Here is a 14994-nt window from a genome sequence, read left to right as displayed (position 1 = left end):
TTAACTGTAAACTTATTTATTGAAAAAGTTATGAAAAAGAATAGAATGAATGATTTATGACAAGAATTTGTATCTTTTCTGCAGCAAGCCTTGATGATGACTATTGTGAATTTGGCCCAGAACTTTGTGGGAAGCAACAATATCAACATCCTTCAGCCTCTCGGTCAGTTTGGTACCCGTATCAATGGCGGTAAAGATGCTGCCAGCCCTCGTTATATCTTCACTATGCTTAGGTAAGATTTTATTTGTTTTAACATATACTGGTGCATACATCCAAACAATGTTCAATTTGAAATTAAAAATGGTAAACCAAAACATAATATGTGATGTGACGTGACCAAGTATGGCAATCCATACTCAGAATTAGTGCATTTATCCCATTCGAAGCGCACACACACAGCCGGAAACGTGGGCAGTAAATTTTTTGCTACTTTTGTATGTATGGGCTTTAATATATAAGCACATAAACATAACTCACCAATGAAAAAGGTCCTAGGCCTGGTCGTCTCTCGTCTTTCTTTTCTCCCTCTGGAGCTCCTCTGTGGCACTCTAGACCAGTGTCTGTCGAAGGTGTCGCTCATTAACATTCGTTCTACTCCTACAGCTCTCAGCCGGCCCTGCTCATAAAATTATATTACATGTCTAACAAAATGTGTTATAGCAAGTTATGTGTTTTAGTCATAGTTATTGTACTCCTTTTCTGTTGTGCTTAAAGGAGTCTTGCTTCTTGTGAGACTTTATGGAAATAGTCGCGTGACATTCTGACATGTACAGATAAGGATATAGCTGTTAAATGGTATGCACCTTTTCATAGCCTTCAGTTGACACATTTGTTATGAGGTCATTGGGCAGAATGTGGAATGGTGTGTTTGTCAGTAAAATGAAAGAAAATCGTTTTTTTTTTTTTTTTTTTTTTTTTTTTTATCTGATTAATCATCAAATTAATAAAATAAAATAAAAGTCATCAAAATAATCATTAGTTGCAGCCCTTGAATTTTACATGAATGTGAGAGTGACTCCTGGATATTAGTATACCGTATTTTCCGGACTGTAAGTCACACTTTTTTTCATAGTTTGGCTGGTCCTGCGACTTATAGTCAGGTGTGAATTATTTGTTAAAATTAATTTGACATGAACCAAGAAAAATTAACTAACAGAAAACATTACTGTCTATAGCCACGAGGGGGCGCTCTATACTCCTCAGTGCTCCTGTAGTCTACCCCTAATAAATATAGAGCGCCCTCTCGTGGCTGTAGACGGTAATGTTTTCTCTTGGTTCTTGGTTCTAAATAAATGCGACTTATAGTCCGAAAAATAAGGTAATCAAAATTGATTTCTGTTTGTTTTATGTATGACAACATAAAAAAAATGTAAACGGCTTATTTGGGCAGTTGTATAGAGTAAGTGAAAGTTTAGAGAGTAGAACAGATCCGAGGTGATGAACGTAAACCCGACGTCACGAATATGCAAAGTAATGTGACGTCATCTGCCACCACAAGTCAAAATCCTTTTGGAAACACTGAAGCCCCTGGATCTATGGTGTGTGTTCACTGTGTGTTCACTTCTCACTGCTGTGTGTGTGCAGTGGGATGGGTTAAATGCAGAGCACCAATTGTGATTATGGGTTACAATACTTGGTAAATGTCACAACATTCACCTTCAATTTCAAGAATCAGCTAAAAACACATCTCTTCCATCTTCGTTTGACTTTCTAACTCTAGCACACACTGTTCTATTCTTACTTCTTGCCTTCTTTTAAAAAAGAGAGAGCCTCTGACAGACAATCTTCTTGTTTTCTTTTTATTTATTATAAAAATGACCCTCTAAAGATAGCATTCTCTATTCTTTTCCCATTTATTTGACATGTTTTATTTTTATAAAACAAATCACCCTCTTCTACTTGTTTCTGTCTACCTGACCCTATCTGATGGTTATTCTTTTTGATTAAAAAAATAACACTTACGTATAATTGCTCTTTTATCATTCGTTCGTTCGTTTATTTATTTATATAGCACCTTACAGGCTACACAGTAGTTAATTGCAAGCGAGCAACATGTTTATGACAAACCCCAACATAAAGAGCACAGTATCTATGATGTTCATTATTGATTATTACTATCAGTTTATTTAATTGATTAGTTGTGACTGCCCTAATGCTTTTATTGTCATTTCAACTAACTATGTTTTGCTTTATGACTACATCTATGTCTAGCAATCAGTTATGATCTTTTCTTGCAGTCCATTGGCCAAACTGCTGTTTCCTGCTGTGGACTCCAGCCTGCTGAAGTTCCTGTATGATGACAACCAGAAGGTGGAGCCAGAGTGGTACATACCCATAATTCCCATGGTACTGGTGAACGGAGCCGAGGGTATCGGGACTGGTTGGGCCTGCAAGATCCCCAACTATGACCCGCGAGAGATCGTCAATAACATTAACCGTATGCTCAACCACCAGGACCCTCTTCCCATGGTAAGACCTCTGCAGCTTTTTATTTTTTTTCTTGTTCAAAAACAGTATGTTATTCTTGTTAATATTGAAACTTTAGTTTTTAATATTTGTTATATTATTTTAATTTATTATCATAAAAAATTATAAATTATGATCATAATAAATTAAACAGTGCTACATATGTAAACCTATATGAACAAATTTGAAATATTGTTCCTTTGTATGTCTCCAGATATGGTGGAATTACAATAAAGCTTGCTTGACTTGAACATTCATAAACACACTGGTTTGTAGTGCAAATAGTTTTACCGTTTAATGCATTTTGTTATTCTTCTAGTTATTTACCTAATTGGAAATTCTACACATTCATGTTGCATAAACGCAGTGTTGTCAGTTTTAACCGGTTGATGGAAAATAAGTTAATTTGCCTTATAAAGATGTGTAGAATTAGTGTCAAGAATTATTCAGAGGAGGGGTGGGCGATGTACTGGTGACTCGATAACCCGGTATAGATTTTGAATGATAGTCTCAGAGTATAGATGTTACAGTTACACACGGGACATTCCAGTGCTGTTCTGCCATTTAAAGCAATCAAGTGATTTTATAAAGGACACACTTTAATCACTCACTTTGTTTTATTATTTTTACTTCTGTTGTGCTATTGCCCGTAAGTAGTTTCTTCTTTTTTAGTTTCTACAGTGATAAACAGCTGCAGCTAGTGCTAATGGAAACAGCACTACAACATCAGATACCATATCTTTGGATAGAGGGGTCATCAAACTCAGGTTCAGCATAAGTTTAAATCACTCATTCTCTGCATCTCTTCATGTTTTTGTTAGCTACCCAGATACAAGAATTTCAAAGGTGCCATTCATGAGCTGGGACAGAACCAATATTTGGTCAGCGGAGAAGTGTCTGTCCTGGACAAAAATACTATTGAGATTACTGAACTTCCTGTTCGCACATGGACTCAGGTGAGCTCACCTGTAGAAGTCTTTTTTGATTTTATAAAGCTGTATCTCTTCACTGGGGTACTGATGTGCTGATGATGCCAGAAATGCCATCTTTTTCTTTCTCTCAGGCATACAAGGAGTCAGTTCTGGAGCCCATGCTCCAGGGAACAGATAAAACTCCTCCTCTGATCAATGACTATAAGGAGTACCACACTGACACCACAGTGAAGTTTGTGGTGCGTATGACAGAGGAGAAGCTTGCACAGGCCGAGGCTGCCGGTCTCCACAAGGTCTTCAAACTGCAGTCGTCCCTCACCTGCAACTCAATGGTACGGACCTCCCCTCCTGAGGCTCCCGAATCAAACTGGCATGATTTCACACCTTGATATATAATTAGGCAAGAAACATAAACCGCTGCAGAGTAGTGTGACCCGTCATATATATAAACATTAGCTCCAGCTACAGTGTTCTTCCTCAAGATGCATGCAGTTTTGTTTATTAACTGTTAGAGTGCCAAAGGTGTACCTTTAAAGATGAATCCATGTGGCCATGAGTGGTAAAAGTTTTCCTAGTGCAAGTTTTAATTGACACAAACTTAAGTAAGGAAACCAAATTTGCAAATAAAACCAACACAAAGCAATGTACATGTTAGGACAATTCAACCGTATTAGGGATGGGCATTTTTGTAATTTTTTCCCTTTTGGATACTCAGTAAGTCTGAACACGACAACATTGTACTAAATAAGTGTTACAACTTGCACTTCATTTTCATATATATTTTGTGATTCCAGACATATCTCCGTGTTTTCAAAGCCCTGATGAGAATTTTTTTTAAAAACGTACTGTACCCCAAAAAATCAAGGAAAAACACTGAAGGTTATTAATAATGTCACCAATGTATCGCCAATTTTATTGTGTTTTTTGGTGAAACTGTTAATGTGATTTTTATTTGCTAATGATCTTTCTTCTCTGCTCTGTAGGTGCTGTTTGATCACATGGGCTGTCTGAAGCGCTATGAGTCTGTGCAGGATATCTTGAAGGAGTTCTTCGAGCTGCGACTGCACTATTATAAACTGAGGAAGGACTGGCTGGTGGGTAGTCTGGGAGCTGAGGCAGCCAAACTCTCCAACCAGGCACGATTTGTGCTGGAGAAGATTGAAGGAAAAATATCAATCGGTGAGATGTTCATCCACACATCTGTCTGAAATATCTATTTATTTTTTCTTGTCTTTTTGTTTGGTAAATCTGAATCTCTGCTTCAGTGTAACTGGTAATAACAGCCTTACTGCAGAGGACAAACGAAGAACGGGCCATTAGACTTCGGTTTTAAACTTTAAAAGAGAAATGTTTTAATGGTTTGTATTATTTTACCAGAGAACAAGTCAAAAAGAGACTTGATCCGAATGCTGGTGCAAAAAGGATACGAATCCGACCCGGTTGCAGCCTGGAACAAAGCCCAGGAGAAGGTATGTGAGGAAACATCGGTGACAGATACAGCCATGTGTATTTATGCATCTGTTAAAGGTCACCCCGTGTATTAAGATAAATAAACTCCATGCATTACGACCAAACACAAAATTGTAGACTTGTGTAATATGAGTTAATTTAAATTTCTAACATTCGAACATTCAAAGTAAATGGAATTCAACGCAAACATTTTAATCTGCTGCATCCACAAATTACATTATTGCAGAGTTTTCTGAGATGCGCATTAGGGCTGGGTGAAATGATTTCTCAATGTTAATCGATTCTGATTTTTATGAAACGATATAAGATTCATAAATCTTAAGAATCGATTAGTCTCGCGTGTCAGATAATGAATAGAACGTTGTAGCGCGCATCCCATCCAATAAATTGCAAAAAGCTTACTGATTTGTTACTTTTTATATGAAACAAAGTCTCAGATTTCAATTTCAGAAATCCGTATCCTGTCAATAAGCCAATAGCTTATAAAAAAATGTGTCATGTAACGTCACATTTACCACAGAAAAACATATTTGGTGACAAAAAATTCACTCTAGAGAGGAGCATTTTGCTAGATATTCACTGTCCTGTACCTGGTAGTTATCCAAATTAATCAATATTGAATTGAATCAAATCGAAATCTGAATTTTCCCAAAAATATTTGATATAAAATAGTGTTGTTCTGCCAAACTACTTCTTTTGTGCAATAAATGCCTCTGAATTGTGCACACAATCAGCAGACAGTCACAGTGCAGTGCTAGTTGAAAGTATAAACAAGGCTTTAGTTATGAACTTTGAACAATACTGAGCCCCTCCCAATTAGTATACAGTATGTTACTTTAATGGCTGTTATAAAGTTGGATTTTTTATTTTCATTTGTAATTTTACAATATTATAATAAGTTGCATTTCTAGTGTCTTTATTTCTTGAACCTTTTACTCACTGTTTCTCTCTGTTTGGTCGGACGCTGATGATGTTAGTCTTTGGAGGAAGAGGATGAGGATGGCGATGGTAATGACAGTGATAGCTCAGTGGACTCTGGTTCTTCCTCCGGGCCGAATTTTAACTACATTCTGAACATGCCTCTGTGGTGTCTGACCAAGGAGAAGGTCCAGGAGCTCCTCAAGCAGAGAGATCTGAAGGTACTATTATCTTTTACTATTATATTATACTATTATCACTCTTACAGCCAAGTGTAAAATTCAGTGGTTCATATCAGGTTTATATTTTATACAGAGAGCAGAGCTGAATGAACTTCAGAGGAAGAATTCAGACGATCTGTGGAGGGAAGATCTGGCCGTCTTCATTGAGGAGCTGGATGTGAGTCTCTTTTTTTAGACATTAGCTTTAGGAATGGGTGATGAAGTGTGTGAGTATTTTCTCTCCGTCTTTCTTCCAGCGTGTAGAGGAGCTGGAGAAGGAGAGTGTGAACTCTGGGAAGGCTGTGAAGTTTGTCAAAGGGAAGGTGGGCAAACCTAAAGTGAAGAAGATGCATCTGGAGGAAACTCTGCCCTCTCCCTTTGGCCGCAGGATAGAGCCACAGGTCACACTCGCTATGAAAGCCGACGCCTCCAAGAAACTCACCAAAAAGAAGAAGGTATGTGTGTGTGAAGTGAAATGTCATGAAAACAAGTCATGACTTTACACTTCAAATCTACCTCATGTAGCTCAACACCAACACCTAGACTTAAGGTGCATCTTACATCCAGCTTAGTCTAACAACCTGATATATTTCCAGCTGATATTAAACTCTTTCAAAACTTTCACATTTATTTATTTAGTAAAAATTATATATTATATATATTTGCATTTACAGAGATTGATGTTGTTAATATAAGTTATGTCTGAATCACACACACAACTCACACTTTACTGTCAGATAAACTTCACTGATACAAATTATGTAATATTAATAATAACTGCACTTACTTATGACGGACATCAGTAATAGTGATTATTATTCGTTTATGTAATAGTCTGGAGTCCTATATCAAGTATACCTGAATAAGCTGAAGCCCAGCTAATAAATGTCAAGCATGTCTAATGATGTGTGTTCATGTCAGGTTGAGTTAGACGCAGCCATGAAGCTGGAGTTTGAGGAGGACAGTGCGCTGGGCTCCAATGAAGGAGAGAACTCCCTCATTTCCCCTTCTGGCCTTCCCAATCCAGGAGCCAAACCCAAAGCCCCCCGGGTGAAGAGAGAGAAGAAGGAACCTGGTAACAATAAATACTGGCACTCTGTTTAACTCCAGCTTATTTTCAAAACAGGTTTTGATTATTTTTTATGTAATATTTTCAGGTGCTCCGAGACAAAGAAAGCCAACAGGCCCTAAAGGTCCGGGTAAGAAAGTGAAGAAGAGGAATCCATGGTCAGATGATGATGAAGTTAATGATGATCGGTCCGACAGTGAGCTGGATGAAAACGAACCTGTTATTCCCAGAGACACCACGTCCAGGAGAGCCTCAGGTGCGCGTGCTTCTGTTAATACTCACGTATTCTTATTGTTTTTATCATCAGGCCTGGCCAATACGACGGTACACGTCGTGTAACCTGTATAGAGTTGGTTATACTTTTTATTTCACTTTATATATTTACAAGGCTTCAGTGGGCTGGACTGCTGTATGTTATTTAAACATGAGAGTAGAGAAAAAACATTTAATATCTATGGAAGAAGTAATTGACCAGCATCTGTAAAATGATATTGAATTTTTGAAAAGGTGCAGAAGTGGTGGTGCATATGTGAACATTTACAACAGAAGTCACTTATTGATATTGTGTCAGAATGACTCAAATGTTTTGTGTTGTGTTGTTTCACAGCTGTGAAGGCCAAGTACACGTTTGACTTCTCTGAAGAGGAGGAAGAGGAGGATGGTGATGAAGAACAGGAGAATGATGCTTCAGCTTCACCACTTCACAGCTATAAAGATACAGAGCAACACAATGACGATAAAGATGATGATGATGATGACGACGGCATTTTCCCTCCAAAAACAACAGTTGCTAATTTGTATGTTCTCTCATTATATTCAGTTTTAGGTGAATCTCTCAAAGCCCTTCACAAGCATTTTAGGTTCATATTTCAGAAATTGTATTTTTTTTTTATAAATGTTGCTGTTCTATCATTTACATTTTTGCATTCTGACATTATTTTCATGACAATTAAACATTTCTCTTTACTGCAATGCAAAAAATGACTTAAAATGAAATAAAAATTCAACTCATTAGAATATAGATTGTTTACTTTTACTGTTGAACTCTTAAAGAATATACAGAGCAATATTTATACATGCATTTATATATTTGTTGTAATACCTTTATGCTGATAAATACAAATATAATTGTATTAATATTAGTAATTATTTTAAGATAATTTGAGGAGCAAATGTTGTTTTACAAAAATGCTAACCTAACAGTAATCTGAGAATAACAATAATATGTTTTTGATGGGTTTTGGGAGATCCACCCATTTAGGAAAAGCATACTACAATCAAATATGAATGCAGCTCAATTCAGGTTTAACTCATTCATTTTCAGGTCCACTTCACCAGCGAAGAAAAAGGATCCAAAGACGGTGTTGTCATCTAAAGTTGTCTATGACAAGAGCAGCGATGACGGTATGTGTCTCCTGGAGGTTTATCATGTCTCTGCCATCAAGGAACTAAACTTAGCTAAGCTAGTGCATGTGTAATGATGTGTATTTGTTCATCAGATGTGAAGTCAGACAGCGATGATGACAGGGGTCCAGTCTTCTCATCATATTCCAGCAGTTCTGCTTTTGACAAACCTCCAGCTAAAAAAGGTACCTGAGCGCCAACGAGTAATGAAGCTTTTTTCCTCCTTTATGTGTGTTCTTCATGTTATTGTGAAAAATTCATCAGTGCATATTATTCCAAAGATAAAAGTTTGTCCTAGCAGTATTTCATCACAATGTAATATTTTATTGAATGATTGCATTTTCTGAAATTAAATCATGTCCTCTGAAATAATTTCACAATTCACAAAACCACTTTCATGTTACTCCAGCTAAGAAACCTGCAGACACAGCACCAAAACAGAGGAAAGCCCCAGTAAAAGCCAAGAAGTCTGAAACAGCTCTCTGGGACTCGGACACAGAAACAGGCACTAAAAAAGCACCAGCAGGAACGAAAGGGGGCGGGAAAGGCCGAGGCAAGAAGAGGAAGCAGTCGAGCTCAGAGGAGGATGACTACAGCCCTGTGAAGAAGACTGGAAAGACTGCCACCAGCAGGGTGAGGGATTCATCTTCCTTGTAATAACTGTAATAAAACAATAGGTGGATAATGTCCTGCAGAGGGCGCCAGCGGTCAGTCGATTGTTAAACTGTACAGCACAACATTAACTGAATCCAGGCTTGTGCTCAAAACAGCACCAGATAATGCTCAAAATAACAGCGGTACTGCAATATTCTCTAAACTGTAGGTCTGTGATGCACATTGGTACATTTTTTATTTGTGGAGCTTGTAGATAACAATGGGGAGAAGTGCAGTGTCTTACAATGTTGTGTGTGTTTGTTGACATGTAGAAACCAAAGAAAGCAGTGTCTGATGATGAAGATGATGACGATGGAGGCATGAACAGCTTCAGCCGTCTGGACTCAGGCAGAGATCGGGCCGGTCGATCCAAGAAAGAAGTCAAATACTTTGCAGAATCTGATAATGACGATGATGATATGTTTGACTAGAAAACACACACACACACACACACACACACTCAGTCCAGAAGAACGCTTGTTGAAGAACAGGTTCACTGTCCTCTGCCCAGCAGAATTTTGTACATTTTACCCTCCATTTTTATTTTCTCTTCAAATGTGATGTTTAATTCTTTCTACTATGTAGCTGTTTTACTCTTTTCATTATTGCTATTGCTATTATTATTATAATTGGTATTGTTATGATACATTGACAATGTTGTTTTTTATTGAATTGTATTTGTCCTGAGCAGCTTTTAGAAATTTAGACTGCTGTGCTTTAGCACATTTTAATGGTCCAGCATTAGAGATGACTTACCTTTTTGAGACGACTTGAAAATAAACATGAAATGTAAATTATTTGTTGTTTGCCTGAACATTTTTCAGTGTTTCATTTCTATTGGGTTCAAGTTCAGCTCTATGTGACATGCCATTTATTCCCACACACACACACACACACACATTGGCTCAATACATGTTAAGATGGTGAAGTAAGATCAAATCTGAATTGTGTAAAGTTTGTGAAGATCAACTCCGAGCAAGCCACAACTGATGCAAGGACACAAGAGGACAATTTACAAGGATAATATCAGCGTGACGCATTTAATAAATAGTTGATCTGCATAGGAATGTTCTGCAAGGACGCAAAAACAATGCTTAACACAAAAAAGCTTTTTTTTGTTTGTTTTTCTTTAGGGAAAAAATTAACAAAAACAACCTATACATTTCTACTGTATAAAATGTCTGAACCTTGAACATTTCTCTGAGAGTTGACTGCATCTTCAATCTCGCACTGGGCTGTACATATACAGTGACCATCCAAATACCTCCCCCAAACATTTTAAAATAAATACATTTTTATTGTTTTGCCAGAAGGGTTCATGTAAAGGCATTGTCAAACATGAACAAAAGCATTATTAATGTCCAAACAGGACAGAAGCAAAACAGGAATTTTACAAATGGTTCCAAACACTCACGGTCATGAGAAAAATATTGTTGAATTGTTATTAGTCAAACTCCTCGGGTCTACAGGTTTTAAAAAACAAGCAGATAATTTCATGCTTTAAGACGATTTCAAGAGCTGCGACTTTTATTTCATTATTTATCCGTAATTGTTGAAGGATTGTTCCATCAGACGATAAATTAGGGCTGGCTTGGAGTTACATTAACTGGCCTTTTTGCAGATTTGAACATTTCCCATCTGAAATGAGTGTAGTATATGTTTGTTTTAATCTTTCTGCTCTTTTACTGGGTTTAGACCTCGTGTAAGCTCATAAAGAGCTCTAAACTTAATCAGACTGGATGATAATTGACAACTATAATGCATCACTTGTTTCTCTACACAAAAGCCAGCAAAACAAATTCATTAAAAACTACAGTATGACAACAGCAAAACAAATTTTCCTATTATTAAAGGATAGAAAATAACACAGTTGCATCTCTGCCATGACACATGACAAGCTTAGAGCAAGATCACATTCAGCATAAAGCATTATTGAACAATCCAGATGAGATGACCGATCGTGATCTCTGCCATCGAGCCGGTCCATATGAGGTAATTTTAACAAAGATGTCAAGACACATTTGATAACCCTTGTTTCCGATTTTTAAAAACAAGATTTAAACTTGGATTCTCTCGTGACATAGTTATGCTTCAAATATTCAAACTCAATCAAACACAATGTCAGCTAGCTATAAAAAGTTTTTTTCTCTTTGTAACAAAGCATAAGGTTTACATAATTCAAAGGATACAGCTTCCATAGCTTACAGTTTAATGAGTGCTGATTGTAGACGTGTGAGGGAATTGTGGGTGGCGTGGGTTTTTATAAAGACATTCATGAGCTGTTTCATTTGTTAACTTCAAAGACACATGCTGCTCCAACAAAACAAAGCACTTTCCCTCCGATTTTTTAAGACAAAAGACGTAACACAACAGCATTCATGCTTTCTAATCTAAAGTGATGAGGTACAAAAACAGAAAAAAAAGATAAATACTGCATATCATCTAGAATTTGTCATTCCGCATTCACATCCAGAGCAGTCTGTTCTCCCTTCTGATATGTTTTCAGAGCAGATGCGTCGAGAGACAGTACGAGGAGATGAATAAACGGTCAGTTCACTCACAAATTAAAATTCTGTCATCATTTACCTTTTTGAGACCTAAATGATGAATCTCATGTCATGCCAAAACCTTACGACATATTTTTCTCTACTGAACACAAACTATTTAGCAGAATGCAGTTGATTCTGAAAATGGTCTTGGAATGAGGACGAGTAAATAATAGCAGATTTTTCATCTTTTGGTGAACTATCCCTTTAAGTTAAACCATAAACAAAGGCTAACAGTGACCCTATCTGACCCTCCGGGCGTAAATTATTAGATACATGTTTACATTTTAGTTACAGGTAAGAATTTACAAAATTACACATAATTATCCACACATACAAGGGACATAAATGTAAAATGACAGCAATTCATGAAAAATAATATGACAGTCACATCTGTCTCCTGTACAGTTTTTAAGTGCAATGAGAGTTTAAAAACTAAAACGTCTTTATGCAGACAAACTGCTTTACAAGCAGACAAACAGCCGGCACCTGAAGCCTTTACATTTCACTTTCTAAGAAACATATCACTGAATTTGATCATTAATCAGCCAAAGACGGTGTCTCGTTGTAAAAAACGGTAATCCAGCGACACTTGTGTTTCAGTAAGAGGTATTTTACAAACTCAGGATCAGTTTAAACGAAGCTCTTCAGAGAACAGAGCTACAGTTTACTGATCAGAGCTGAAGGCCATCAGATCACCCTGTCTGTGAAAAATTATATATATATATATGTACAAGGTTCCCTAATGAGTGCACACAGAGATGATTGTACAATGTGCTCACTGCAGCACAACTGCCTTGTAAGTCGCATTGTAAAGAATTGCAATGTCCCATTGATTTACTGCAAAAAAAGACACTTATGCAAAAGTTTGATCCAGGGCCAGGTGACCAGAATCATCAATGTGCGTTTGCATGAACCAGTTGATCTCAAAACACACTCACATATCAGCATATGATATGACTATTAATTTCACAGTTTTACTGCATAAAACAGTTCAAATCAAAGGTTTGTTGTTTTTACTCTTCCTCATGTCATTTAAACCTGTATGACTTTCTTTATGTCCTTATGGAGATTTGAAGAAAGTTCTTGTTGCTCTCTTCCATGCAGTGAACAGGGACTGAGGCTGTAAAAGACCACCATAAATGTAGCACAGAAGTAAGTCCATATGACCTGTGTGCTATTTTCCAAGACTTCTGATGGACTATGATAGCTTTGTTATAGAAACTGGCTCATAATAGAGTGCTGCAGGGATGACGTCATTTTTTGTAAGACAAGTAAGCATAACCAATTGAGCATTTCCCTGACTCAAAAACCAATAGGATTGTTTACGCTGGCATCTTTTGGATAATTGCAAATAAATAAAAAAAGCTCTGTGACAAAACAAAAAGTTGATTCATGATTGGTATTCATGCTTAATATTTTATCAAAATAATTTTCACAAAAGAATTCTGAAGAATCAAGCTGTCAACTGAGCTTGATGTGATGTTTGTTTGTGATGTGATCCCACTAACCACTTGTTAGCAACTGCCTTTTTAAGACATGCATAAGCCGACAAAAAACACAAGAGAGCTATTACTGATATATTTCATGCTGTGTAATAAAATGTGAAACAAATCTTGATTTTAACCCATTTAAAAAAAAAAAAACTGAATTTAGGATCACGAAGCAAGAAGTGCTCAAAATGGAACTAATAAAAATGCTAACTTTTTTTAAATTTTTCTGTAGCACTCAGTTGACATAAAACCCTTGCTATGCTGGTGTCTGTTCCTAACACAATGCTACTGTATAATGTCCAAAGACATGGAATATAGTGCATTAGTTTATTGGACTGCTTACTGATGCTACAATACTTTAATAGTGTTTATATGTATGCTCAGCTGCCAAACTTGATTTGGAGCTTGACAACTAAAGCATACAGGTTTAGAGCAACATGAGGGTGTTGACAGAGAGCGGTTAAAGTCAATTAATAAAAATGTCTTCCATATGAAGGCCTGAAATCATGATTACTGATAGAGTGCACTATTAGTGTGTATATGAGTTCACCAGAACCCTATGACACACAAGTGCACATAGAGATAGATACAAATAAATAAAAAGAAAATCAGATATGAGGCAGCTTTAAATATACAAACCCATGTAATATATTACAGTTCCTTACCGTCTATATGCAAAAACATTCTATATAAGTGTATTTTAAAGGACTTCAGCTTTTAAGTGAGCATGTTAGACTGTAAAAAGCACCAACAAATGCATCACAGAAACATACAATGATATGTACAATGAATGCATCAGGCCGAATGAGTGTGAAAATCAATTAATAAAAAGCAATAGCTTTTCATGCACATAAAGAATCCATACAGGAGACCTGAGGAGCTTCTCATCTGTCACAGGTGGGCGTCTGATTCAGGCTATGTGTGATTCAGTCCTATGATACTGTAGGACTTGATTCTTCCAAGATGTTTTGATTATACACCAGCCGTAATCTGTTCTTAAAGCAGGAAACGGGCGGAAATCACCCAGAAATCAAAACACTGGAGACATAGGCCTCCAGTCTAGCAGTACTGTCCAAAGCAATGTCTCACAGTCTGAGGTTTCATGTTCTAGGGCTCCTCGCTGGAGGAAGTGGCCTCATCCCTGGGCTCTGGGGAGGGGGCCGAGGGTTTGGGCTCCGTGGAGCTGCTGCTGTTTTTGCCCGATCCGCTCCGCTCTGAGGAGCTCTGTCCGTCCTGACCCTCCGAGTTCTCCAGCATCTCCTTGATGAGGGGAGGCATTGATCCAGGGATCTCCATCTTCAGAGAGATCACTCGCTCTGCACCTGCAGGAAACAGTCAATGTAAGCTCCATCTATTTTGCTTAGGCATCTCTTGTACCTCTTTTTTAAAAATTTTAATATCATTCTCTATCATGCATTTACGTTTACGTGCACTTTGTGTTGAAGCCTGTTTTGCAGTGATATTTTAATACTGGTTAAAAAAATTATAGCAAGTAGATGTCAAACGAGGCTGTCTCATTTGAGAAAAAAAAAAACCATTACATTCCAAAGCAAGAAAGAAATTACAATAAGTAATGAGAAAGGAGCTTTGGAAGAAATAATGATTAATTTTATAAAGGCTACTATTCTGAAGATAATTATCCTCAATGACTCTGGAGGGCGCAGATTTGAAATGAAACAGCTTCTCAAAGTCTTTATCGTTAATTAATTAATTATGTTTACTTATATTGGCCCCGATTAATAATAATTAGAATTATAAAATAATGATAATATAACTGTCACTGAAAAAAACAACAAAGTTTTTTAGTACAAAGAAAAAAC

At 37.0% G+C, this 14994-nt stretch overlaps 2 protein-coding genes across 3 annotated transcripts in view; one reads left to right on the top strand and one right to left on the bottom strand.

Moving 5' to 3' along the window:
- Nucleotides 1–9932, top strand: part of top2b (DNA topoisomerase II beta) — a 30622-nt gene extending 20690 nt beyond the window's left edge. For both annotated transcript variants that reach the window (XM_026214645.1, XM_026214636.1), the window contains exons 20-35: nt 85–233; nt 2239–2470; nt 3289–3423; nt 3531–3731; nt 4383–4578; nt 4777–4868; nt 5847–6008; nt 6103–6186; nt 6266–6463; nt 6930–7083; nt 7166–7333; nt 7685–7874; nt 8402–8481; nt 8577–8666; nt 8891–9114; nt 9408–9932. In XM_026214645.1, the coding sequence (XP_026070430.1) occupies nt 85–233; nt 2239–2470; nt 3289–3423; nt 3531–3731; nt 4383–4578; nt 4777–4868; nt 5847–6008; nt 6103–6186; nt 6266–6463; nt 6930–7083; nt 7166–7333; nt 7685–7874; nt 8402–8481; nt 8577–8666; nt 8891–9114; nt 9408–9566 (2514 nt within the window). In that variant the 3' untranslated portion in view covers nt 9567–9932. The remainder of the gene's footprint in view (nt 1–84; nt 234–2238; nt 2471–3288; nt 3424–3530; nt 3732–4382; nt 4579–4776; nt 4869–5846; nt 6009–6102; nt 6187–6265; nt 6464–6929; nt 7084–7165; nt 7334–7684; nt 7875–8401; nt 8482–8576; nt 8667–8890; nt 9115–9407) is intronic.
- A 340-nt stretch (nt 9933–10272) lies between these two features.
- Nucleotides 10273–14994, bottom strand: part of LOC113051042 (retinoic acid receptor beta-like) — a 47436-nt gene continuing 42714 nt past the window's right edge. The window contains exon 6 of the mRNA XM_026214658.1: nt 10273–14496. Within this exon, the coding sequence (XP_026070443.1) occupies nt 14282–14496 (215 nt within the window). The 3' untranslated portion in view covers nt 10273–14281. The remainder of the gene's footprint in view (nt 14497–14994) is intronic.

The sequence above is a fragment of the Carassius auratus genome, chromosome 3, assembly GCF_003368295.1.
Source record: "Carassius auratus strain Wakin chromosome 3, ASM336829v1, whole genome shotgun sequence".
Lineage (NCBI taxonomy): Eukaryota > Metazoa > Chordata > Actinopteri > Cypriniformes > Cyprinidae > Carassius > Carassius auratus.
Note: the sequence above shows the minus strand (reverse complement) of the source record. Positions and strands in the feature narration are given on the sequence as shown.